This window comes from Myxine glutinosa, chromosome 1 (assembly GCF_964187855.1).
Source record: "Myxine glutinosa chromosome 1, kmMyxGlut1.1, whole genome shotgun sequence".
Taxonomy (NCBI): Eukaryota; Metazoa; Chordata; class Myxini; order Myxiniformes; family Myxinidae; genus Myxine; species Myxine glutinosa.
In genome coordinates this window covers 166,703,197-166,729,768 of record NC_136261.1, presented here as the reverse complement: position 1 = coordinate 166,729,768, position 26,572 = coordinate 166,703,197, and the positions used below count along the sequence as shown (strand labels likewise).

Below are 26,572 nucleotides of genomic sequence, written 5' to 3'. Positions count from 1 at the left end.
AATGTAACATCACAAACGCTACAAATAAATTTGTGCAAAACAATTGTTTGTATTACGATTGGTGTAAACCATGACAAAACAGCAACTCAGGTGTCATCTATCTATATATCTACATATGTGAGCAGTGTCTGTGTTGTCACTGAACTACTCCCTCAAACTTTTGTTTCCGTGGTTGTGAAGTATTTTTTAAAACGTGGTGGTGAGGTGTTTCGAATTACGTGGTGGTGAGGTGTTTTGAATTACATAGTGGTGAGGTGTTTTGAATTACATGGTGGTGAGGTGTTTTAAATTACATGGTGGTGAGGTGTTTTTAATTCCACCATGATGGTGAGGTGTTTTTAATTACATGATGGTGAGGTGTTTTTAATTACATGGTGGTGAAGTGTTTTGAATTCCGTCATGGTGGTGAGGTGTTTTGAATTACATGGTGGTGAGGTGTTTTTAATTACGTGGTGGTGAGGTGTTTTGAATTACATGGTGGTGAAGTGTTTTGAATTACGTGGAGGTGAGGTGTTTTTAATTACATGGTGGTGAGATGTTTTTAATTACATGGTGGTGAGATGTTTTTAATTACATGGTGGTGAGGTGTTTTTAATTACATGGTGGTGAGGTGTTTTGAATTACATGGTGGTGAAGTGTTTTGAATTACGTGGAGGTGAGGTGTTTTTCATTACATGGTGGTGAGGTGTTTTTAATTACATGGTGGTGAGATGTTTTTAATTACATGGTGGTGAGATGTTTTTAATTACATGGTGGTGAGGTGTTTTTAATTACATGGTGGTGAGGTGTTTTGAATTACATGGTGGTGAAGTGTTTTGAATTACGTGGAGGTGAGGTGTTTTTCATTACATGGTGGTGAGGTGTTTTTAGTGATGTGGTGGTGAGGTGTTTTGAATTAGTTGGTGATGAGGTGTTTTGAATTACGTGGTGGTGAGGTGTTTTTAAATGACGTGGTGGTGAGGTGTTTTTATTACGTGTTTTATGGTGGTGAGGTGTTTTTATTACGTGTTTTATGGTGGTGAGGTGTTTTTATTACTTGTTTTATGGCTGTGAGGTGTTTTCAATTTCGTGGTGGTGAGGTGTTTTTCATTTTGTGGTGGTGAGTTGTTTTTATTACTTGTTTTATGGCTGTGAGGTGTTTTGAATTACTTGGTGGTGAGGTGTTTTGAATTAGTTGGTGATGAGGTGTTTTGAATTACGTGGTGGTGAGGTGTTTTTATTACGTGTTTTATGGCTGTGAGGTGTTTTTATTACGTGTTTTATGGCTGTGAGGTGTTTTTATTACGTGTTTTATGGCTGTGAGGTGTTTTTATTACGTGTTTTATGGTGGTGAGGTGTTTTTATTACGTGTTTTATGGCTGTGAGGTGTTTTCAATTTCGTGGTGGTGAGGTGTTTTTCATTTTGTGGTGGTGAGGTGTTTTTCATTTTGTGGTGGTGAGTTGTTTTTATTACTTGTTTTATGGCTGTGAGGTGTTTTGAATTACGTGGTGGTGAGGTGTTTTGAATTACGTGGTGGTGCGGTGTTTTGAATTACGTGGTGGTGAGGTGTTTTGAATTACGTGGTGGTGAGGTGTTTTGAATTACGTGTTGCTGAGGTGTAATCGTCCCAAACTTCCAGTCTGCACCTACCCCTCCCCTATGTATGTGCTGAGGGATTCTTTCTTGAGAAAAAAAACATTCAACCTGAATCTTCAACCTAAATTGCCTATACAAATGTAATATCACAAACACAACAATAGCCCAGCGGCATAGTAAAAAATACGAAACCAATTGTTCAAATTGTTCTAAAAGCACCAAAATTGGCACACATGTAGATTAATACATTCTGAACAATTTTGGATATGGAGGCATTCAAGATTCCAACTTCCAATTTTTGGATTTTTTTTCATGACTTTTTCATGACCACTTTTTCATGACCACTTTTTGACCATGACCACTTTTCATGTGACCATGACCACATGACCACATGATCATGTGATTGATCATGAGTGTCGAGGTCATGATCATGACCACATGACCACGTGATCATGACCATGACCACATGACCACTTTTCATGACCACATGACATGACCACATGACCACTTTTTCATGACCACAATTTCATGACCACCCCCCCCCCCCCCCCCCTCCAAGAATTCCAATTCCAATTTTTGGATATGGAGGCATTCAAGATTCCAACAGACAATCCAACTGCACTGAGGCGCTGGATGGTTGCCGGACCAGAGGTTGACTGGGACTGGGCTTTTGGTCGACTATATAACTACAATCTGACCATACTGTAAACTCCCCGTACTCTGTGTATTATTTTGACTACCATTCCATTGCAATTTTGCCAGCAATTTGAGGGCCATTTTTGAGAAGATTCATCTAAATATCTGTTAAACACTTATTGATGTTAATTCTGATGTAAAAAAAAGGAATTTTGGCCCATCTAGCACCATACTAACGACACATAATGAAGTCTATGTAATGACGCTAATGGTAAATGGCGGCCATTTTGAACAATGGCCGCCATATCTTCCACAGGGCTAATCTTGAATGCCTCCATATCCAAAAATGTTTAGAATATATTAATCTACATGTGTGCCAATTTTGGTGCTTTTAAAACAATTTGAACAATTGGTCTGCTATGCCGCAGGACTACAAATACATTTGTGCAAAGTAATTGTTTGTATTATGATTGGTGTAAATCATGACAACACAGCAACTCAGGTACAGTCATTAGCCTCAGCTAAAATAAGCCCGTTCCTCAGTAACGACGCCAAGCTAGTATATATATATATATATAATATTCTTGATTTGAGGATCATTTTAAACCTTTCGAAATGGACAGCTTGATATTATATAATGTAACATGTTAATTATTGTCAGCTTAAAAATTAGTTGTGGATGTGCATCAACAATGTACCTTCTACTTTTGTCACCTTGCTAAAGTGCATATTATCATCATCTATCACATTCCCCAGGTGCAAAGTAATCTTTAAATCTATAATAAGTGGTAAACGACATATTGTATCTAATGATTTATCTTGGAAGTGTTATCACTCTATCAGAGGGAGCTGATAAAAGGAGCTCTGAATAAGCAGAATATGAATTTGGAACATGGACTAGGTACGAGCATACAATGGCCTTCCTTTTAAAAATACAACATGGTATTTTATATTTATATAGATATATATATATATATATACATATATATTCACCAATACATAATATGTTTGAGGTATATGAATATATTTTTCTCCAGGGCATTCCTACCTTTCACGGCGACCTGTGCAGTCATCTCTATGACACCCAACGATGACATGGCCACACACGTGTAGTTTGCAGATTCTGTGACGTCGTTGAGTGTAAGCACATTACGTCCGACTGGCATATCTGCCTCTGGAGTGAGCTCTTCAGGGCCAAGCGTCCACTTCACATAAGGCATAGGTGAGCCAACGGCCACGCATGTCAGGTTGACACTCCCACCGGGCATGATCTCGTGGTTCTTCGGGGGGATTGAAAAGCGTGGTGGTACGTGTCGCACTGGGAGGGAGGGTAGGGGAGGTGAGTGGGGATGAAGTGGAGTGGTGTGGGGGTGGGAGGGGGGGGGGGGGGGAGTCGGGAGGAATAGCATGCACCATGATGTCGACGACACAACCCACTGTATTGTTAACTTCTTCATTAAACACTAACACAAAGGAAACTCCAGAAGTACCGGAGGTCTTTTGTCAATGCCCCACTAGGCAGAGAGGCAAATGTGGATAGATCCAAACTCTGCCACAGCCAATTCTATGCTGTATGGGTTTAATGAAGAGGTTTGCAAGACAGCGGGCACGCGCCAAACTGGATGAAGATGTGGCATCAAATTAGCCACACCGTCCAACAATTGTTCCCTTATAAAATGTTCAGTTGTGTTGCGAAACAGTTTGCTTTGAACAATTTCATTTTTTGTCAAACCAACAGCTAGGAATTCGGTACAAGACCTGATAATTTTTTTCTCCATCCTCTTGTCGACCATTAGGTTCTCATTTCTGCTTTAAAGATTTGCCTTTTTTTCCCAATTATTTCCATGATTACCTTGTACTGTATCAATCTATACACAATTTTACAAACGCTGTTTGAGGTTTCAAATTCTTCACCCAGCCATACATGATAATTGTCAGTTTTTGAATTTCCAGTTTCATTTCCATTTAATGCCAGTCTGCACGCACCTTTACAACTCAGGTACTCAACTGCACGCACATTTACCCTTACTCGTCTATCTTCATGCTCATGTACAGACCCAGAACCCAATTGTATCCCAATCATAATCCATATCTTTCTATCAGCCTTCTCCAAATCTCATCCTCATTCCATTGGTCTGCATCTTTGGCTCCATCCCAGTTTCTACCCAGATAGTCAAAGTGGACCTAATGCCCAGACTCAATTGCATTCCGAGCTCCCTGTAATCTCCGACTCTCATCCTCATTCCATTGGTCTGCATCTTTGGCTCCATCCCAGTTTCTACCCAGATAGTCAAAGTGGACCTAATTCCCACACTCAATTACATTCCGAGCTCCCTGTAATCTCCGACTCTCATCCTCATTCCATTGGTTTGCATCTTTGGCTCCATCCCAGTTTCTACCCAGATAGTCAAAGTGGGCCTAATGCCCAGACTCAATTGCATTCCGAGCTCCCTGTAATCTCCGACTCTCATCCTCATTCCATTGGTCTGCATCTTTGGCTCCATCCCAGTTTCTACCCAGATAGTCAAAGTGGACCTAATGCCCAGACTCAATTACATTCCGAGTTCCCTGTAATCTCCGACTCTCATCCTCATTCCATTGGTCTGCATCTTTGGCTCCATCCCAGTTTCTACCCAGATAGTCAAAGTGGACCTAATTCCCACACTCAATTACATTCCGAGCTCCCTGTAATCTCCGACTCTCATCCTCATTCCATTGGTTTGCATCTTTGGCTCCATCCCAGTTTCTACTCAGATAGTCAAAGTGGACCTAATGCCCAGACTCAATTACATTCCGAGCTCCCTGTAATCTCTGACTCTCATCCTCATTCCATTGGTCTGCATCTTTGGCTCCATCACAGTTTCTACCCAGATAGTCAAACAACAACACAACAACATGCATTTTAAGGCCGTTTTCCCTGCCAGAGCGGGGGTTAGCCTTGCGGTCCCCATGACAATGTTCTCCATTTTGCCCTATTTTCTGCATCTCTCCTTGTTAACCCCCTTGCCCGCATTTCTTCTTCCACCATCTTCAGCCAAGTCTTTCTTGGTCTTCCCCATCCTCTACTTCCTTCTACATTCATTTCGATCACTCTTCTCAACCAGTCACTTTCATCCTTCCTCAACACATCACCAAACCATCTCAACCTGTTCCTCTTCACAGCATCAATCACAGGCTCTATTCCCATCATCTTTCGCAATTCATCATTTGTCTTCCTCTCTCTCAACGATGCTCCGCACATCCACCGAACCATTCGCATTTCCACCCTTTCCAGCCTTCGTTGCTGCTCTACGTTCATTACCCATGTCTCGCTCCCATAAATCATAACACTTCTCACACATGCAGCATACACCTTTCCCTTCAGCTTCAACGACACTCCCCTCCTCATCAGCACGCCACTCAGTTCCCGAAACTTCTTCCATGCACATCTCACTCCAGCAACCGTTGCCGAGTCTGATCCACCTTCTCCATTCAGCATGTCTCTGAGGTAGCAAAATGTTTTCACACCTTCCAGCTTCACGACATCTCCAAGATCCAACTCAACATTTCCTCCACCTGCAGCTCCCTCTGTGCACACCTTACATTTGAATGTAGGTGCCACACTGGTTAATGACCCTCTCAGACCACTACATTTTTGATGAACCCACTCAGCGCACATTGTACATTGAATGGAGTTCACTCCGACACCCTTCCTGCACACAGCACATGGCCACTTCCCAGTTCTTTCCACCTCACCACATGCCTTACCACTTGCCATCACCTTCGTCTTTCCGATATTCAACTTCAGACCTTTGGTCTCCATACATTCCTTACACTTGTTCATCTTTTCCTTCAGTCCATCCATACTTTCCGCAATCAACACCAGATCATCTGCATACAACAACTCCCACGGTAAACCCTCCTTTACGTTCTGAGCCAGCACCTCCATCACAGCTACAAATAGTTGTGGACTTAGTACCGACCCCTGATGCACTCCCACCTTCACCTCAAACACACCACTGTTCCCATCCTTCGTCCTTACAGCTGTGCGCGCTCTTTTGTACATTGCCATCACTACTCTGATCAATCATTCCTCCACTCCTAACTTCCTCAATGCCCATGTCAATACTTCGCATGGAACCCTATCGAATGCTTTCTCCAGATCAACAAACCCAAGAAACAACTTCTTCCACTTCTCCATGTACTTCTCCTGCAACTGCCTCACAATAAAGAGCACGTCTGTCGTTCCTCTTCCTGGCATAAATCCAAACTGCATTTCGTCGATCTTCACCTTCTTCCTTATCCTCCTCTCCAACACCCTTTCCAATACCTTCATTCCATGCTCCAATAACTTTATCGCTCGGTACGAGCCACACTCCAGAGGGTCACCTTTCCCCTTGTATAGAGGGACGAGGGTACTCAGTTCCCAATCCACTGGAATGCGGCCCTCTTTCACCACCAGATAACAGATCTCTGTCATTGTCTTCACACCCCAACTTCCTGCTGCCTTCAACATATCTCCCACAACTCCCGTAGGCCCTCCGGCTTTTCTACTCTTCATTGCTTTTATCGCTTCCTCAACTTCCTTCTCAGTTATCTTCTCTGCCGGTCCTAAAAGTGGGTTACTCTCTATGTTGCCATCCCATTCATTCTCTGTATTCACCAGCATTTCCATATATCTTTTCCATCTTCCTTTAATTCCATCTGGGTCCACAACAATTTGTCCCACTTCATCCTTCAAGCAACTCACCCCCATCACATCACACCTCTCTTTCGCTATCTGCTTTGCAATCCTGAATACCGCTCTCTGACCCTCTTCCGAATCCAAGCGTTCTCCGAACGTTTTCCTACATGCCTCCTGCGGCTTTGCTCCCTCTTTCTTTGCAGCCTTCTTGGCTGCCTTATAACTTTCATGCTCTGCTTTTTCTGCTCCCGTCCCCTTCGCCTTCTGCCACTCCTTGAACTTTTTCCTCTTCTCGTCAATCCTCTTTCCAACTTCATCATCCCACCACCATGTTTCCGAGTGCCTCGGTGGTCCTTTTGTCCATCCACATACCTCACCAACGGCTCCCAACAGACTATCTTTCATTGACATCCAACCACTTTCAAGCTCAACCACATCATCTTCTACCCTACTCAGCCTCTCTTTTAATGCCTCCCTCACTGTCACCTCTTTCAACCTCCACACCTTCATTCTCGGTTGGTACTTCACCCGCCGAGTTCTCCACGCAGCTTTCACCCTTATGTCGCAGACAACCAAGTGGTGCTGTGAAACAGCCTCCTCCCCCGGGATCACCTTTGTGTCCTGGAGGTGCCCCCTATCTCGCCTACGCACCATCAGGTAGTCAACGGTTGTCGTCGACCCACCTGACGTGTATGTAACAAGCTTATTATCCTCTTTCTGGAACTGAGTATTACAAATCAACAAATCAGCTACATCAGCAAGCTCCAAAATCCTTTTCCCTTCTCCGTTTCTCACACCATATCCGTAACCCCCATGAACTCGCTCAAAACCGTCCATACTCCTTCCCACATGTCCATTTAGGTCTCTTCCTACCACAACAACTTCCTCATCTTTCACGTTTTCCATCAGCTTCTCTATCGCACACCAGTACTTGTCCTTCTCTTCATCGCTCCGACCAACCTGCGGAGCATATCCCGAGATGACGTTCACCAAGAGCTTTCCAATCATCATTTTCACCATCATCAACCTATCACTCACTCTAGTCACACTCACCACACTGTCTACAAACTCCTCAGAAAACAGGACACCAACCCCATTCACGCCCTCTGGGCACCCTTGCCACACAAACTTGTATTTCTGTCCCTGCCTACCCTTCACCATTCTCACACCACTTCCCTTCCATCTCGTCTCTTGCACACAACATATGTCCACTCTTCTTCTGACCAACACTTCTCCTGATGTCCCTGTCATTGTCCCAACATTCCATGTCCCAAACCTCAGAAACTGATCCGGATACCCAGATAGTCAAAGTGGACCTAATTCCCACACTCAATTACATTCCCAGCTCCATGTAATCTCCGACTCTCATCCTCATTCCAATGGTCTGCATCTTTGGCTCCATCACAGTTTTTACCCAGATAGTCAAAGTGGCCCTAATTCCCACACTCAATTACATTCCGAGCTCCCTGTAATCTCCGACTCTCATCCTCATTCCAATGGTCTGCATCTTTGGCTCCATCCCAGTTTCTACCCAGATAGTCAAAGTGGACCTAATTCCCACACTCAATTACATTCCGAGCTCCCACGTAATCTCCGACTCTCATCCTCATTCCATTGGTCTGCATCTTTGGCTCCATCCCAGTTTCTACCCAGATAGTCAAAGTGGACCTAATTCCCACACTCAATTACATTCCGAGCTCCCTGTAATCTCCGACTCTCATCCTCATTCCATTGGTTTGCATCTTTGGCTCCATCCCAGTTTCTACTCAGATAGTCAAAGTGGACCTAATTCCCACACTCAATTACATTCGGAGCTCCCTGTAATCTCCGACTCTCTACGTCTGTATTTATTTATCGTTTTCCATTTTAGTTGCATGTATCACTCTCATTTGATGCAAGTGACATCATGAATGTGATTGAAGACTTCAGTTCAGTCATGTTTGCTGTGACAAATAAATAGTGGAATATTTTATAAGGGAACTTCAAACAATGCACATTTTCTCAACAATACCGTCAACACATGTTCAATTTGTTCACTGCCTTTGGGCAAGAGTTACATCATAATTGAGAAATGCCACTTTGTTTGGGTCAACAACTACATTATTTCAGTGCACGCACCACATTGAATTTACAAAAGCATCTAGTCCCAAATGGCAGTGAACAGTCTAATGCCCCACCCATTCATCTCATTTGCTGAAATGCAGGCCGCCAGCAGCGCCCTCTTGTTCACCAGCCTCTTCTTGGTTCAACGATTAATTCATCATAAATAATTGATCTATTGAACTTTTATCAACCAAGAAGGAAAGGAATGAACAAAAACAGAAATTGAAGGGGGCAAACAAGAAAGGGGAAGATAAAGCAAACGTGTTCCAATACCAGGAACAGCAAGATGCAAATATATGCATTTTCAGGGAGTAAAGGTGGGGATGGGCAGAGTAATAAGCTGTAATAAATGAAAAAGAAGAATCGATTAGTAGATCAATTATTCAATTCGAGTAATCGTTGAAGTTCAGTTCTGGAGCCAGCCAGTCGACAAGTTGCATGCAATACGACACATTATATAAGGGAAAGGGAGGAAGTGGTGTGTGGAAATAGATAAGTGGGAGAAAGGGGAGAAAAGAGAAGAAAAAAAAGGAAAAAAGTGGGTGAAAGAGGGGTGGGGGGGAAATAAAATTAAAGAGACAAAATCATGCACAGAAGTTTTAAGAACAGCATAGAAAGAAGCCAAGACTGAGCAAGGCTGAGATGATGTGAGTAAATGTGTGCCCCTCACATCGTCACATCGTTCTTTGAGTACATCGGCTGGCTTAACAGCTCCAGTGGAGGGGGGGGGGGAGTATTGGAAAAGAATGAAAAAAGGAGAGATGGGGAAAGTCAAGAGAGAAAGGTTGCTGGGATCGAGGGAGGGTGGGAAAGGGATGGAGGGGGGTGATTGGTAAGGCCATGAGGCCCTGAACCCCCCTCCTGACTGAGATGGCCCCAACATGCAGTGGCACACACCGACGGACCCAGGTACTAGCAAGCTGCTCTCTATGCAGGCCACATGGAAAGAGTGGGACATGGGAGAAGGAAGCTTTGGGTAAGGAATGATAATTGAATGAATATTTGTAAGGGAAATCATCTGTGAGAAAATTAATGGACTTGCTTGCAGCCAGGAGTCCATGGACATGCCAAATCGAGCCACGCAAAGCAAATGAGAGAGCAAGTCAAATGAGAGGAGAAAGAGAGTGCCAAAGAGAGAAAGAGAGAGAGAGGGAGAAAGATAAAGAGAGGGTGAGAAATGGGATTGGGGGGGGGGGGGGGAGGGGGAAGAGAGAAAGAGAGAGAGAGGGAGAAAGATAAAGAGAGGGTGAGAAATGGGATTGGGGGGGGGGGGAGGGGGAAGAGAGAAAGAGAGAGAGAGGGAGAAAGATAAAGAGAGGGTGAGAAATGGGATTGGGGGCGGGGGGGGGGGGAGGGGGAAGAGAGAAAGAGAGAGAGTAGAGAGATGGAGCGAATCTGCAAGCAGGAAATAGTGAGAAATTGTGAGGAGGCAGGAAAAATATGAGCAGCACCCCATTCAGTTATAAATGAGGTTGTTATGTTATGTTGAGTAAATAAATAAATAAATGAATGGCTTAAGCATGCACTCTTGTGATAGAGAAGCTAATGAAAGCGATGAGAGTACAAAATGATATTTTATGATGATGGGTGAAGAGTGAGCATGTCGTATTGATGTAAGCATTGGATGATAGCAATGAAATGGAGTAATTGGTAGGTCACGTGATCTCAAATATAAGATGGAATTGAAGAAGCTCAAGAGAACATTCTGGTTTATAAGCAGCATCGGATCACGTGTCATGACATACTGACACCAAAGGTGCTGCGATGATTGGAAAAAGGTGCAATGTGCGAAGGATTTGCGACAAAGCAGTGCCACCCCCAGGCCATATCAGTTCATTAAAGGCCTGGCTAAATTAAGTGGATCACGCTCCATCTTTGGAAATATCTTGACACCTCCCTCTTTCCTTCATTTGTGTAATCGCCCCAGGAGGTGTGCTGTCTGCAGCGTAGACCGCATTTCAATTCTGATTCATCAGATTGCAGTTGCTGGGCCCAGAAGCGAGGAGGGTGAAAATTAAGTTTTAATAAAACGTGTCCTGATGGAATTTCTCAAGCTAAGTCCTCTATGTCCCAGTGCGGACATGCTCCAATACTTCGGGATAAAGGCTACCGTCCCTATCTTGTTCACAGTCTCACTTTAGCTATTTCACTGATGTAACCTATTGTCATTGACTTGTTAGTGAGATAACTCAATCATTAACGCTTTTGCTCTCCAACATACTAAAATTATAGCACCAGCTCATATCCTGCCTCAATCATGAGATGTTATTATTTAATTCATATTTTCAGTCCATTACATCTTGTGTTCGTGATACGATGCAGCCATCTATTCTGTATACTAGCGACGGTACCCGCCCTATGGGCGGGGCTTCAATTGGGAGGCCCAAATGAAAAGGCAAAATATCAGAAATTGAAGGCTTTTTTTTATTTTAAACGATTTATATCAACATCCGTTAAATCATATCACATGCAAATTATCAAAATCTAAACAGTATTTGTAGAATTTCAATAAAAGCCACATCACTGTTCATATCGGAAAATATTATTCCATCGTGTTTGTAAAAACTGGAAAATTGGAAAAAATTTCGAAAAACAATATAGCCTATTTTACTCCAGGGGGTCCCAGGATTACCCACCCAAAATATCGTTGCGATCGGTTCAGCCGTTTTTGCGGTACCTGGGAACAGACGGACGGACAGACATTTGGTGAATTATCGTAAGATACCGTATTGTCTTCCATGGGCACTCCTATTTTTTGCTCCTCTTCCTCTACTTCCAGAATTCCAAAATCATTACTTCTCACCGATGTTTTCAGTCAAACTTGTTGGCACAATTGTCGGCATCATTATTGTACATTATTGGACTTAATGGTGTTGGGCTAGCCTGGTGTTGGGGTGATGACACCTGATGTGATGACACCTGATGACAACTAACCTGATGACACCCAACCCTGGTGTTGGGCTAGCGGCTAGGGTGCCGGCTTAGGATCCTAGGATCCTGGGTTCGAATCCCGGTCAATCGCTGAATTAACGCCAGGGGGGTTGACTCAGCCTGTCATTCCTTCCGAGGTCGGCAAATTGAGTACCAGTTCACTGGTAATTCCCTGCTTGTCGTTAAAGGCGGCAAAAAGGGCTGGCGTCAGGAAGGGCATCCGGCCGTAAAACATTGCTTCAAAAAGGGGACCGAAAAACAACAACAACCACAGTTCCCGAAAAAGGCCAACCCCCGCTTGCGGGGAAAAATGGCCTCTAAAGGTGGTTTTTTTATTTTTATTGGACTTAATGCTGCTTCTCCCTCCAGGTCTTCAAAACAGTTGTCCACTACCATCTCATATCTTCCCCCATCCAAAACTTTGATATTTTCTACACCGTTAATCCACCCCAAATCCACCTACTTCAAATCCCATTTTCTTTCCTGAAAGTCCTTGTAGTGTCCATCTTGTTCATCCTGTGTACCCCATCCCAACCCTCTCACTTCCACAGATCTCCCGATTTTCCTGTTCTATACTGTAGTTGTGCTTCCCTCTCTGTCTTCCTCTTGTCTCCAGCTCCCTTTATTATATGTTCTTTGTGTTAGCTCTTACACGAGCCTCGACTGCGCATAAAATCAATTGGATTTCCACATTTGTTTGGCCTGATCAGCGTGCGCGGAACCTTGAACTTCTTCATGAAGGATGGAAGTGATTTAGCGACAGGATCAGCATGGTATGATCAATATGGAAGATGTTACCTGGTTTTAGCCAGCAGACAACGGGATCACTCTACTAACCGCAGAGTCACTTGCTTAGCCGTGATGTCAAATGCTTGGGATAAGTATTGGTAAAAACAATTTCCTCATATTTCCAGGTGCTGGTGCGTAATCAATTAAGCTGAGGTGCTGAAGACAACAAAATCTGATAAAGTCCGTGCGTCATTGGACCAATTATTGCATCCGTGCTTTGATTGATGCTGCAATCACCAGTTCGTTGAGTGATGGTGTTCGTGTTTTGAAGTTTAGTTGTGTGACTTCTGCGGAGAGTAGCGCATTGGCAGGATTTGCTGGGCAAGACAAACAGGGACAGTGCGTTTGCACAGCATTTGGTGTGAACATGAATTTTAATGGGGAAAAGGGAGGGAGAGATGAAATACAAGGGCGGAATGGTAAAAAAGAGGGCTTGCAAGGAGAGGTCCATGCTTGAACAACATGCTGGTGGCCGCAAGAGCGGAGTTCAAGCCACGATGGGGTAAGGGCTGAGTTGCAAGCACAGACATAGCACGGGCACAAAGCTCACAACACCAAGGGACTCTTCTCCAAATTACTCCTCTGACTTCTCACCACAGGCTAAGGCTGAGTAATTTTTATGAATATTTATGTTATCTTTGTGATAAGGTAACTTTTTGAAGTAATCTCTGAGTAGCTCCCTTTACCCACCAACCACCCACCCCATTCCTCTTTGCTTTCATTTTAACTACATTTTATAATCCCCCACTTCACCCCCACCCCAGTCCCCAATCTATTAACCTAAGGCTTTCATTTCCCCCTCTACATGTCATCCCACATTTCTTATTTATAGCAAAATATTCTCCCAGGGAGTGCATCGAACCAACCTGGTCGTAGCTCTGAGAGATGTAAGGTGGAGGGAGGGTTTTGGATGCAGAATGGAACAGAATGAGGCGATAACAGAAAAACCAACAGGGGAAATAACAGAGAGAGAGAGAAAGAGAGAGAGAGAGAGAGAACGAGAGAGAGAATAATCCAAGCCAGTAACACAGCACGCAGCACACTGCTCACTGGCTGGCTCATCTTTGTGATGATTCTTCCCCCAACATCTCCCTATTTCCCTCCATCACCCCTCCCCCTTCTCACATCTCAAATTCCCCAGCCACATGTTCTAAAGTCCTAATACAGACTTAGATCCATGGGAGTCAAATATCACTCCACATGTTAGTCCGCCACTTTTCAATAGAAAACAAAAACAGCAAATTCAACAGCATTCCCATTCGCCCTGAACTCCTAGCACCCGTCCCACCCCTGTGCCCACATTCACTGCAAAGAGAGAATAAAAAAATCCATTCACACAAAACACTTACAGAAATCCATTCCATGTGGCAGACTTTTAACTTACTGTTATCAACTGTAAGGTAAATAGGCATTTCCATTTGGCCATTGCCGGGGGAGAGACAATCTGAACAGAATGCATTTCTAGCACCGTTAGTGGCCAAGAAAGTGGGCACGACTGGCCTAAACAAAAATCGAGTTACAATAAATACACAAGAGGTTTTTGTATGAAAAGTCGAAATTAGGATAAATAAAGAAATGTTTTTTTCATATCGGGTCAAAAAAACGACTTTTATTTACATATGGGGATAGTTGAAGGCTGTTATCCGAACAACACCAGTTTTCTGGGTCGGTCGAACAGCAAATGTGGATTACTGGCCATGCTGAGCATTCCAGATTTTCTAAGATATCTACAAAAGCTTGGGTTGTTCACATGTCTCATTTGAGGGAATTCTATTTGCAAAAGCCATCAACAGATCAACAAATCAATAAACAGAAAACAGTTTAGTGCATGAACAAGTATTTACTAAACTTCACTGAGACATAAGCAGCTTCATTGCAAACAGGAAGAACAAAGAGATGAGGAATAATAAACAATAGCATGGCAGGAAAGCAAAGCCAATGAAAGTATATCCATCAAGGCCAAGTTCATTGAGCATCATGCGAGGGTAACGAAAGGAAAACGCTGCTCTCTGAGATTGTGCTGAGGCCTCAATAAAAGACAATGGTTATCTTTGCACAAAGCTGCTTCTACAATGACTGTTGGTCATCCAATAAACTACTGTAGGTACATGTAGCACTGTAACAGTGATGCTGTTATTTTACGTTAGTATTAATTGGCCATTGTGAATATATATATAAATATATAGTCACGTGAAAAAGTAAGGACATCCCATGTAAAGTTTTGACTTTTTCAACATATTTCAACATACAGCTATTTGATCTTCATTTCAACAATATTGAAAGATAAAGGTGATATAATATAACAAATATCATGAAACATTTACATTTTGTCGTCCATTGTATAATTTAAATAAACATAAATGCAAATTTCGCATGTGGAAAAAGTAAGTACACCCCTCCATTTATCACTACTTCAAATACCTAAAATTAGAATCAGGTGCACCCGCTCAGGTGCAAATGATTAGAACATCGTCAGAGAGGATCTTGGAGGAACCTGTCTTATTTAAACCTCAGACATTTATTTTACTTTGCTCTTTGTTGTTGAAGTGTGCGGTGTCACCATGCCGAGATCAAAAGAGCTCTCTGAGGCCTTCAGAAAGAATGTTGGGGATGCCTACGACTCTGGGAAGGGATTTAAAAACATCTCCAAACAATTTCAAATCAATCATTCGACTGTGCAGAAGTTCATCTACAAGTGGAGAAGATTCCAAACAACTGCGAACTTGTTCAGGCCAAGCCGCCCCATCAAGTTCAGCCCGAGAGCAGACCGCAGGATGCTGAAAGAAGTCTCTAAGAACCCCAGAATGTCATCACAGGACCTACAGGTAGCTCTTGCCACTGTTGATGTCAAAGTGCACGAGTCTACCATTACAAAGAGGCTGCACAAATTTGATCTACATGGGAGGTGTGCCAGGAGGAAACCTTTACTGTCCAGAAAGAACATCAGGGCAAGACTAAAGTTTGCCAATGAACACCTAGCCAAAGACCAGCACTTCTGGAACAATGTGCTCTGGACAGATGAGTCAAAGGTAGAGCTATTTGGCCACAGTACCAGAAGACACGTTTGGCGAAGACCAAAGATAGCATTTGACCACAAGAACCTGATACCAACTGTAAAGCATGGTGGTGGAAATATTATGGTTTGGGGCAGCTTTGCTGCATCAGGGCCTGGGCAGCTCACCATCATAGAATCCACTATGAATTCTTCATTGTACCAGAGGGTGCTTGAGGATAATGTGAGGCCATCTGTCAGAAAGTTGAAGCTCAACCGAAGGTGGACCTTGCAACATGACAATGACCCTAAACATACCAGTAAATCCACAAGGAATGGCTGAAAAGAAAGAAATGGAGGGTTCTGGAATTGCCAAGTCAAAACCCGGATCTAAATCCCATCGAGATCTTGTGGGGGGATTTGAAACGAGCTGTGCATGCAAGAAACCCCTCAAACATCGCACAGCTGAAAGAATTCTGCATGGAGGAGTGGGCAAAAGTTTCTCCCAGTCGATGTCAGAGACTGGTAGACAGTTATAAGAAACGCCTACTTGAGGTTGTTTCTGCCAAAGGGGGCAATACCACCTATTAGAGCCAAGGGTGTACTTACTTTTTCCACATGCGAAATTTGCATTTATGTTTATTTAAATTATACAATGGACTACAAAATGTAAATGTTTCATGATATTTGTTATATTATATCACCTTTATCTATCAATATTGTTGAAATGAAGATCAAATAGCTGTATGTTGATAAAGTCAAAACTTTACATGGGGTGTACTTACCTTTTCACGTGACTGTGTGTATATATATATATATATGTTTCTCACAATGTCTGCAGAGAATAAACAGCCAACAATGTGTGTTGAGCGGGCTTCTGTTAGAATTAACACGCTAACTGTATCTTGTTCACAATTATCATAAATAAAACAAAGACAGTCGAGCTAGTTCGAGACATAATATAATATTATGAGAGTTCATCGGAGTATGTCCACTGCCATGGGAAATGATGTGCACCTGAAGATTTTAGTGTTAGCCCTTCTTCTTCTCTGCCGAATGGCTAACGATTGAAACATCAGCTGCACCTCATTTCCCATGCTGGTAAGCATTCTCTAAGCAGCTTTCAGTTGGTAAAATCCATCGATTCGCTAGTTAAAGAGTCTAGCTATGGCTAATATAGTCTGGCTAGGCCAAGTTTTTCTTCTTATCAATTGCAATCATACTTGACACCTTAATTAGCAAAAGACACGCAAACACACACACACACACATATACAGGAAAAAAAAAAGTGAAACAATAGAGAGCATTGAACAAAGTAGAGCCTTGCTGGGGTACATAGATTGTAGTAGATCTGAGAATAAACCACCGTTTAGAGGCCATTTTTCCCCGCAAAGCGGGGGTTGGCCTTTTTCGGGGACCGTGGTAGTTGTTGTTTTTTCGGTCCCCTATTTGAAGCAATGTTTTACGGCCGGATGCCCTTCCTGACGCCAACCCTTTTTGCCGCCTTCAACGACAAACAGGGAATTACCAGTGAACTGGTACTCAATTTGCCGACCTCGGAAGGATGACCAGGCTGAGTCAACCCCCCTGGCGTTAATTCAGCGATCGACCGGGATTCGAACCCAGGATCCTAGGATCCTAAGCCGGCACCCTAGCCGCTAGCCCAACACCAGGGATAGTAGATCTGAGAATGAACATCAATATTTAAGCAGATCTGCATGCAGACACACACTGACATACATACCGATTACATTAGCCTGCAGTCCCTTCAGGAACAGGCGAAGCTAACAAATGTAGTTTTACTATTATCGACTGAAGCTATAATGCCTCTCAAGATGATATATTGGCTTCCAAATTCAACATTCAATATAATAAAATATCACGTCCGATTGGATTGATGTTCTGGCAGGAATATTGAACACACAACCTTTGAGTTCTAAGTTAGTCTCCTGGGCAAACTCCAACATTTTTTTTTTTAATGAGCATACTGTATAGATACATAATTTAACCCTATTTAGTCTTAATTCCGTTTTTTTCAAAAATACTTTGCTACTCTCCAGATTATTTTGCCCTCAAAACAATAAGTAAATTATTATCTGCATATTTGCCCATTGGTACTTTGCTCTTCCCAGTCTCCTTGTCCCCTCACCCCAGGGGTGAGAAGCCAGAGGCCCCAGGCAGGTGGAGGCAGTGGGGGAGAGGAGAAGGGCAGCAGCTAACATAGGCACAGGTCTGACAGGATGTGGAGGTGGGAGTTGTGAGCTAGCAAGAAAGTATGGGAGACAAGGGAGATGTGTAATCATAAAGTTGTGAGTCAGGAAAGGGAAGAGAAGGTTAAAAAAAAATCTGGATAAAAGGAAGGTTACAAAGTAAAGCGAGATAAGGGAGGGGAAGAGAGGGGGGAGAAATGAAAGAGAATAAAAAGAGAAATAATAAATGTAAAGACATGAAGAGAAAGGAGGATAGGCAGGCAAAGTTTAAAGAAAGGCAGAAAAGAGAATGAGGGACAGATTGATTTGGAGGTGGGTGAATGTGATGTGGGGGAGAATGCAGAAGATGGAAAGGAAAATGGGCAAGGGGGAAGTGAACCATGAGGGGAGTAAAAGGAGCAAGGCACATGGTAATGATAAGGGAAGAAAGAGAAGAAAAAAAAGAGAAGGTGAGAATGGTATGGATTATGACAAGTTATCAAATTGACATAAAATAAAGGAGTTGGAAATAAAATAAGAGGGCTAATCAGAGGTTTTGGGGTTAAAGTATTGAAGACTGGAGCACGGCAGAAAGAAATACCAAGAATGCTTGTACACACACAAATAGGGGCAGTCGAGAAAGTGACACGACAATAGCATAACACAATGACTTAGATAGCATATATCAGTCTAATATCACAGCAACATGTTACGTAGGACAAAAAGTAAAGAGGGGAGAGGTGACCGAGCCAAAATCCAAAACAGAAGGAAATATAAGTGCAGAAATATAACCCGGTCGAGCGACGAAGAAAGACAAACAGTCTTGCCCTTGAATCCATGCATGCTGGTTCGGCTTGAAGTGCATTTTTGGAAGAAAAATCGCTAACAGCAGTGAGGCTCGAGTGAAACAGTTTTTCAGGATTACCAAAAGAAATGAAAAAGTGTGTGTTCACCAAGAAAAATAAAGTCTTACCTCGCACATACAGATTTGCTGGTGATGAATAAACAGTGCCAGCAGAGTTGGAAGCAACACATTCATACTTTCCCTGGTCAGAATCATCGCTGTCTTCAATCTTAAGTGCTCCTGATAAGTGCAAGAGTAAGGCAAGGTTCAAAATGGTGTATGAATGGAATGCGTAAAAAGGATAGCAATGACTTGGACTAGTAGTGCATCTTCATAGGTGGGGAAAACAAGATTTGAGGGGGGGAGAGAGAGAATATCTGGCTCAAACTTCTCAATGTTACCATAAGCTATTTAGATTGCGTCCTGTTTCCCGATCTGCGTATTTTTAAAGTGTTGTTGGTGCCAAAGTCAGCCATTGGCACAAAATATATCCTCTTGCTTCAACATTCCTCTGAGGTTTGATCAACACAACTCTGCCATAGAAATGACTTATAAGGAAAGAAAACTGTAAGAGTAGAACGAAAGCAGGTGTGAATGAGGCAGGAACAGGGAATTGAGAAAAGGTTAAAATATATATTCATAGCCAGCACTATTGAAACACAACGATAAAAAATCCGATTAACATAAAACATTAATTTTTCTCGAGACGATTACAACCTTCTCAGTGAGCATTAGTGCTGAAGACACACCAGACATGACTACATCTGCTCAAGGCATACCGACGTTAACCCGTGTGCAGTTTCAGGCAGGAAGCAGTCGCAGTCATATTTTGGTTCCCTTTACCAGATCGCCCTTCAACTGCGACCGTGAGGCCCATCTCATTAGTCCCACAGCTTCCCGGGCGGTGCGATTAATTAAAGTGACGAAGTGACTTGGGCCCAGGCGATGAAAATGCGCACAATAGCAGTGAAGCTTTGGTGGATTCATGTGTAACACCAAGGAACGTAAATAAGAGAAGACGCGCATTAAGACGTACCCCGTAGAAAAGGACCATTCCCAAGCTCTGCTCCAATTAAGACTCTTCTCGAGTTTAGGCTTCTGATAAAAAAGCAAAACCATTATCTACAGGCTTAGCATGATAAAAAAAACAACAACAACAAAAAAACAGATCACTCGGATTCACCACTAAAAGCCATGACCAGAAAATGTAGTTTCTTGCAGTTGTATGGATAGACCATTATATTAGATCGGAGATAACTGTTGTGTAAGAACTAACAAAAACCTTTGCCATCCTAACTGAGGCCTTTTTCATCTGATGCCACCTGGGAAATTTAATGGTGAGAGTAAGGTGGCTAGTTCTTGGATGATACACCGAGTATTGTAGGATGCCCTCTGTCATGAGAAGATCACTTGAAAATTGCCTTGTCGGGAAAGTAAAGCAGGCCACAGCCTCTATCAGAGGTGAACAGACATCCAGTTATCCTTATCTGTAATGATTTAATAGTTCCAGTTTTCGCATCTTGTCGCAGCCCTGATTTCACCTAAGTGAAGGCTCCATCTTTAAATCAATTTGTGACGTGACATTTAACTCTATTTACTCAACAGTTTTTTAAAGCTTTTACAAAATCATATTAGCTGCGGTCAAAGGAAACAGAAAATAGGAATAACTGCACAAAAGCCGCAGGTAACGGCATCTCAGTAAAGGAGGATCGAGCATGCCAGAAAGGTCACGAAATAGGAAGACAAAATGGCAGCCTCCACAGCCTTGCCTCGAGTTGGCGTATGACCTTGCATACGGGAAATGAGATCATAAAAAACAACAACAATAAAACGACGAGCAAAATATTAGTTGGGAAAGGAAATGATTGCATTGCACATTGCTGTTGTTAAAGAACCCAAAGATTATATTGAGAGCAGAATTTTAACTGTGGCCAAATGTCCCCTCATTGAGCATTTGATGCAACTTTTACTGGGCCAATAATCAGATTCCTAGCAATAGGATCCTCCATTTCACTTGGAATGGGGTTTTCACCTGTAGAAAACACTCAATTCGTGACTGAATATGCTATAGAGAACATCTTCAATTTTCATGGAGACGTAACATAGCAATTAGCGCCCTCTGATCAATTCTGGGGCCGATAGGATAGCCGAGAGGTATGTGAACTCACATAGGAGCTGTTTCGGGTTAGAACCTTGACCTGGACTAGTAGAGAAACTGTCATCATGGTGATTCACATGCACGGCGAGGCATCAATGTGTGTGGCGTCCCCTGAAAGGACGTTAGGCCTAATGACTATCGGCCAAACACTGGTCATTAGTGTTAAAGATCCCACAGTGCGTTTTGTGAAGACCATGTGAGTTATCGCCGGCACCCTGAATGACTGCTGGGAAATCAATGGCAAAGCCCACAACAAAACAAAAACTGCTTCGGCAGCACCACCGTTCTGGAAAGACACCCACATCAATGATGATGATGATGATTGTTAACAGTATTGAAGAAGAAGATGATGATTAAATCTGCTAAATACTTACTTGGATGCCAGGGGAATGCTTGCTGCACATATTTACTGACAGAATATGGATATATATATATATATAAATGGAATGACGACAAGGAATAATAACAACAACAAGGATTGTTCTCTTTCGCTAGCTCGCTCCATGTTCCGACATTACTCTTCTTCACTCCTTGCCATATAAACACAGGAGCAAGAATATGAAGGAAAAGGCATTAAAGCATCACACCAGAACCTCAGGCAAACATTGCGATGCGATGGCAATGTAATGTAATTTTGGTTAGCCACCACAGTCATAAGCCCAGGCCATTCAGTTAACTGGAGTTTTAAATGTAGGTCCAAGCCATGAAATATCTGAGCAATGGCTAACAGTATTGCACTTCTCAAAGCCTACAACTCTTTTTCAGTGTTTCATTTTATTTCTTTCCTGGGAGTGCATGGAAACCCGCATTTACTTGAAATAACATTTGTGGGTGCTTATTGTAATGAAATTCTCCATCATAACGGGCATGGCAATTTTACTCGATGGCTTCTCAGCAAATGTCACACTCGAAAGGTGAAGGGGGCTTGGGCCTAATCGGTCTCTGCTGCCTTCCTTTTGGCCACTCTTGCCCTGCAGCTCACCTGACATACAATTTTCATCTCCAGGACATCATCTTGTTAAATGAGTTAGAGACGACTAAAGGCCACATGCTAATGCCTTGGGGAATGTTTGGTGGAGGAATTATGGAGTTCGGTAGAGGCTGAAACTATTGAACAGAGGTGCAGAAATATTGAAGGTTCGTGTTCGTCTTCATTTTTATTTCCCTGTTTGGAAATGGGCCTTCTCAAGAAGGGGTGAGATTGGTAAATTCGTTTTCAAGATTCCAAACAAATATGAAAAACCATTAACCATTCTTTGCAATTTTTAATTCCATCTGACTTTATGATTATGGTCAAATTCGACAAGAGAGAAGATAATGTTGAGTAAATTTACTTATTGCTGTAGTGCAAAATTAAGTCTTCTCAACATACAAACTTAGGAAATATAGTTAAGGGGTGGAGGGGGGGGGGGGGTGTGTCTAAAATCACTCAGCTTATCACACAGTCCCTGTTCGTGTGTTCATATTTTGCCCATATTGTACAGGATTGTTCATATTGTACAGGATTAGGTAAAAGTACATATCCATAAAAAATGAGTGAAGTCGATAGAGAATAATCACAAATCCCCACGTTCCCACCTAAAGCAAAGTTGAAAGATACCATAACATTCCACCAGGAATGACCCATATCAAATTTTGAGTTCAATTTTTTTCCTGTTTTGACCCCTGTGACCCCAGTCCTCACCCCATGGGGCATGAACTCGTTGTCAAAAAAAAAAAAAAATCGTTACATATTTCATGCATCTCCCAATGTTGATTGCACTTACAAGGTTTCATTTCAAAATGTTTAAAAACGTGTCCGAAATTGCATCTTTTGGTATTTGACCTTTTGACCCTGCCCAAGGGGGCGGAGCCAGATAAAATACTGCTCTTGCACGTTCTTGCCATGTGGTGATCATAACTGCCAAGTTTGGTGAATTTCTGCCCAACCGTTTAGGAGGAGATAACGTGACGGACAGACAGACAGACCCGATTACAATATCCACCCATTTTTACCTGGAACGAAGTTCAGGGGAGCTTATGTGATGGCGCGTTGTCAGTCTGTCAGTCCGTCAGTCCGTCCGTCAGTCCGTAAACACTTGAAACTTCTTCTCCAAAACCGTTGATGGGATTGCGACCAAATTTGGCACAAATTATATTTGTTGTGTTGTGACTAAAGTTTGTTCACGGCATTAAAAAAAATAGGGGTCTCAGGGGGTTTGCCGGGTCAAAGTGGATACCAATTTGACTCCCCAAAATAGGAATTTGCTTTTTCCTCTGAAACTACACAGACGATTTTGATGAAACTTTACTACAACCTTCACCACCGGTGATGTACCAAAGTTTGTTCACGGCATTAAAACAAATCTGCCCCTTTAGGGGTCTATGGGGGAGAGAGTTGCCCCCCAAAATAGGTATTTGCTTTCTTCTCAGAAACTACAAACGCAATTTCGATGAAACTTGACCACAACCTTAATCACCCATGATGTACCAATGTTTATTCAAGGCATTAGAAAAAATTGGGGCTTAGGAGGTATATGAGGTTGGGGGAGAGTCTTATGATTATTTAGGGACAGATGGAGAGACGTCCATCTGAGGGACATTGACGCAACACCCTGTCTGTAAAGCACCACCCCATTCAATAATCAAACCCAGACTAGATAGCTCAAAGGTAAGTGTGGTACCTCTACAACATCCTGTCGAACATTATCTGAAATCATCATTGAATTATAACATGTCATCATTGAATATCATCATTGAATCAGATGTTTGTTTAAAGTCTTATGATTATGTTAGTATGATTCTACCTGCTGCCCTGTCTTCTAGAAACCATTGAAATTGGTTTAAAATACCCTTAGTCGGTGCAGTATACTGTTTATTCCACCAGGTGAGCGCCAGGGGTATTTGCCCTTATGTTTTTCAAAAAGTGTGTGGATAACAAAAAAATAACATAAAATGGAAATGGAGAAATTACAATGTTGCAATATTTTTTGTTTACTCCAGTAAGTTTGGAACAACATATTTTTGCCCATATTGTATACGTATTTCAATTTTTTTTTTTTTTTGCTGTTTACTTGATCTACTCTTCTTTACCAAAAGTGCTAATTGAAGTGAGTAGCCTAAGATCCAGTGAGGTAAAGTGTTCATGTCAAAGACAGTAGTAATGCAATAGGTTTCCAATCATGTTTGTTAAATCAACATTGGAAGGGAATCTTGCCCCATCATAGCCTATCCATTCCAAAAGGTGTTCTCTTTTTGTCTGGATATATAGTTTGTAAATGTAACTTCAGTTCCCAATCTTAGATTCAAGTTGGGGCCCTGTCCAAAGATACCATATGCCTGATGGAGTTCCATATGGTATAATGTGAATACTTTGAATGTACAATGGAATTCTTTTCATTAGAAAAGAAAATAAACAAAACATGAAATTCACTGGGTCATGGGGACAGCCAAGCAAGTGTGCAAGGCCACCTGTCAATTTGTTCGTAATGGATGCCTGCTGTTTGTACAGACCAAGGTTTCTGGGGTTTTCACTGAAAAAATAAGCGAGGAAATGAGAAAGGGAGAATCCTAAAGTTGTGCATGGCAGAGCAAATTGTGTGGATTTTGGAGACCCCCCACTGGCCTCCAGATGGATAGGATGTTGGCAGTCATGGGGAAGTTCACAGTCCCTCTCTCTCTGGAGTGCATTGGTATGATGGAAGAAATACTGATGCTAGAAAATCAAATTGCAACTTAAAGCTATCGTTCGCCTACCCTTTGCGAAGGACCCTGTACTATCATTAACATACGCTTCCGAAAGCTAGCAAAATGGACTCAAGTTTAATGTCCATCCGAGGGTGTGTGCGACACATTGATGCCCTTCTTGCAAAATACCAAGACGACAGTTTATAGCTGGGCAAACGTTTAAACCCAAGTTAGACATCTCAGAGGCGGTGCGCGTACCTCTAGGTCTAGGCTATCCTTCCTGCACAAGGGCAACAAACATGTGGCATAGATAATTTGTCATGAACCTATGGAACATTTCTTTGAGTGTTTCATATTTATTCTTATTTACCCAAAATCTTTTGACCTCTAATTAATCGACTAATCAACGCCTTTTACATGTCAAACAATCCTTTGGTTTTTAACAAATTCTTCATGAAAGCAGCAGTCCAATTTGAATAAGCCAAACAGTGATTGAACCTATTAAACAACTTAAACAAATACAATCTGAATGCAGAATACGATTTGGATTCCATTGCAAATAAAATGTTCTTCATCATCCTCCACCTCACTCATTCACAACAACTTGGTATGTTTACTTTCCTGAAAAAAAATGGCTTCCTTCTGCTCCTTCCTTCATTTCTCTTCTTCAAATAAAACAAGCCTCGAAGAGAAGAACTCCGTTGAATAAATCAAACATACAAATAAATAAAACCAAACCACTTAGATTTGAGGAGTTCGTGGCCGGGAATGGCATGGGGAGTCTGCATCAGGATTACGTTCGTAATCACAGCATAAATAATTAAAATCAGTCTTAAAGAAGTGGAATTAAAAAAAAAACTATGGGCCTACACTAGCATCAAAATGAAACGAATGAAGCATGAAGATGAAGAAAATAAATTGTGAAAAGCCGATGAAAGCAAAATTCCAAGCAGTACCAAAACAGCAAAATTGTCAGAGAAAGTGACAAGTCTGAAAATGTGCATTTACCCAATGATTATGGAGGTTGCTGGGCACATGATTAGGCCAGTGCAAGGAAGGAATATTGTCTTTCCTTTTCAATTCAAGACAATCTTCATATTTTGTTGAATTTCACTTTTCACAGCCAGCGCCCATACCACAACTGCCCCCTTAATATCATGCGGATATCCAGCATTTGTCATGCTCACAAAGGCCTGTCAGGATTTTGTTGCTGACAGCGTGCATGCAACAGAGATAAACCAAAGGGCCATCCAATGTCATCTCCACCGACGTGGCTACACAATGTGTGCAGCACATAAAGAAGCCCCTCTGTTCAGTACAATACAACGTTTTGATAGGTTTGCTCAAATGTTTCTGGCAAGACCTGCAAAAATTGGTGTATGTACTCCACTGTGATGAACATGGCTTTCAGCAATTTACATCTGGAGATCACAACTTATTTTGAAAAACAACGAACAAAGATTTTCCACCTAATATAGTCAAGTAATGATCACCGAGAATCATTGTGATCTCCTGCGATGAAGCTGACTCTGAGGGCCTTTCACTCACTCACCGCAGGCAGGTTGGTGGTCTTTCTGTCTTCTACCGACTCCTCTCCGGCCTTGCTCCCCCACCTCTCTCTAGGCTCTGTCTCCCAAATATTCCGACAGGATGCACAAGATCTGCCAGCAACCCTCTTCTGGTTAAACTCCCAAAATCAAGACTCTCTGCTCACCTTCACTCTTTAATTCCTCTTTTTCACACCTCTGGACCAAACTCCCAAACTCTCTTTAATCCCACCCCTCCTTCCAGGTCTTTAAAACAGTTTTTCACCATTATCTTCTTCCATCCTAAACCTTGATCTTTTCTACCCCCATTAATACAGCTCAAATCAGCCTTTTTTCAAATTCCGTTTTCTTTTTTGAAAGTCCTAGTAGTGTCCATTTGTTTATTACTGAGCACAGAACCCCCGCCCCCCCCCCCCCCCGCCCGCCACTCCACTCCACTCGCCCTCGCCCCCAGCCCTCTCCCTTATACATATCTCCT

General features: G+C 42.4%; 2 protein-coding genes across 9 annotated transcripts in view; one reads left to right on the top strand and one right to left on the bottom strand.

Moving 5' to 3' along the window:
- LOC144892561 (uncharacterized) overlaps positions 1-26,572 on the top strand; it is a 1,012,844-nt gene that overhangs the window by 49,191 nt on the left and 937,081 nt on the right. The gene's annotated exons all lie outside the window — the stretch shown is intronic.
- PTPRD (protein tyrosine phosphatase receptor type D) overlaps positions 1-26,572 on the bottom strand; it is a 502,851-nt gene that overhangs the window by 190,603 nt on the left and 285,676 nt on the right. For all 8 annotated transcript variants that reach the window (XM_078779585.1, XM_068121669.2, XM_068121656.2 and 5 more), the window contains exons 6-7: positions 18,853-18,963; positions 3,261-3,530 (exon numbers count right to left, since the gene is read on the bottom strand). In XM_078779585.1, coding sequence (XP_078635711.1) covers positions 3,261-3,530; positions 18,853-18,963 — 381 coding nt within the window. The remainder of the gene's footprint in view (positions 1-3,260; positions 3,531-18,852; positions 18,964-26,572) is intronic.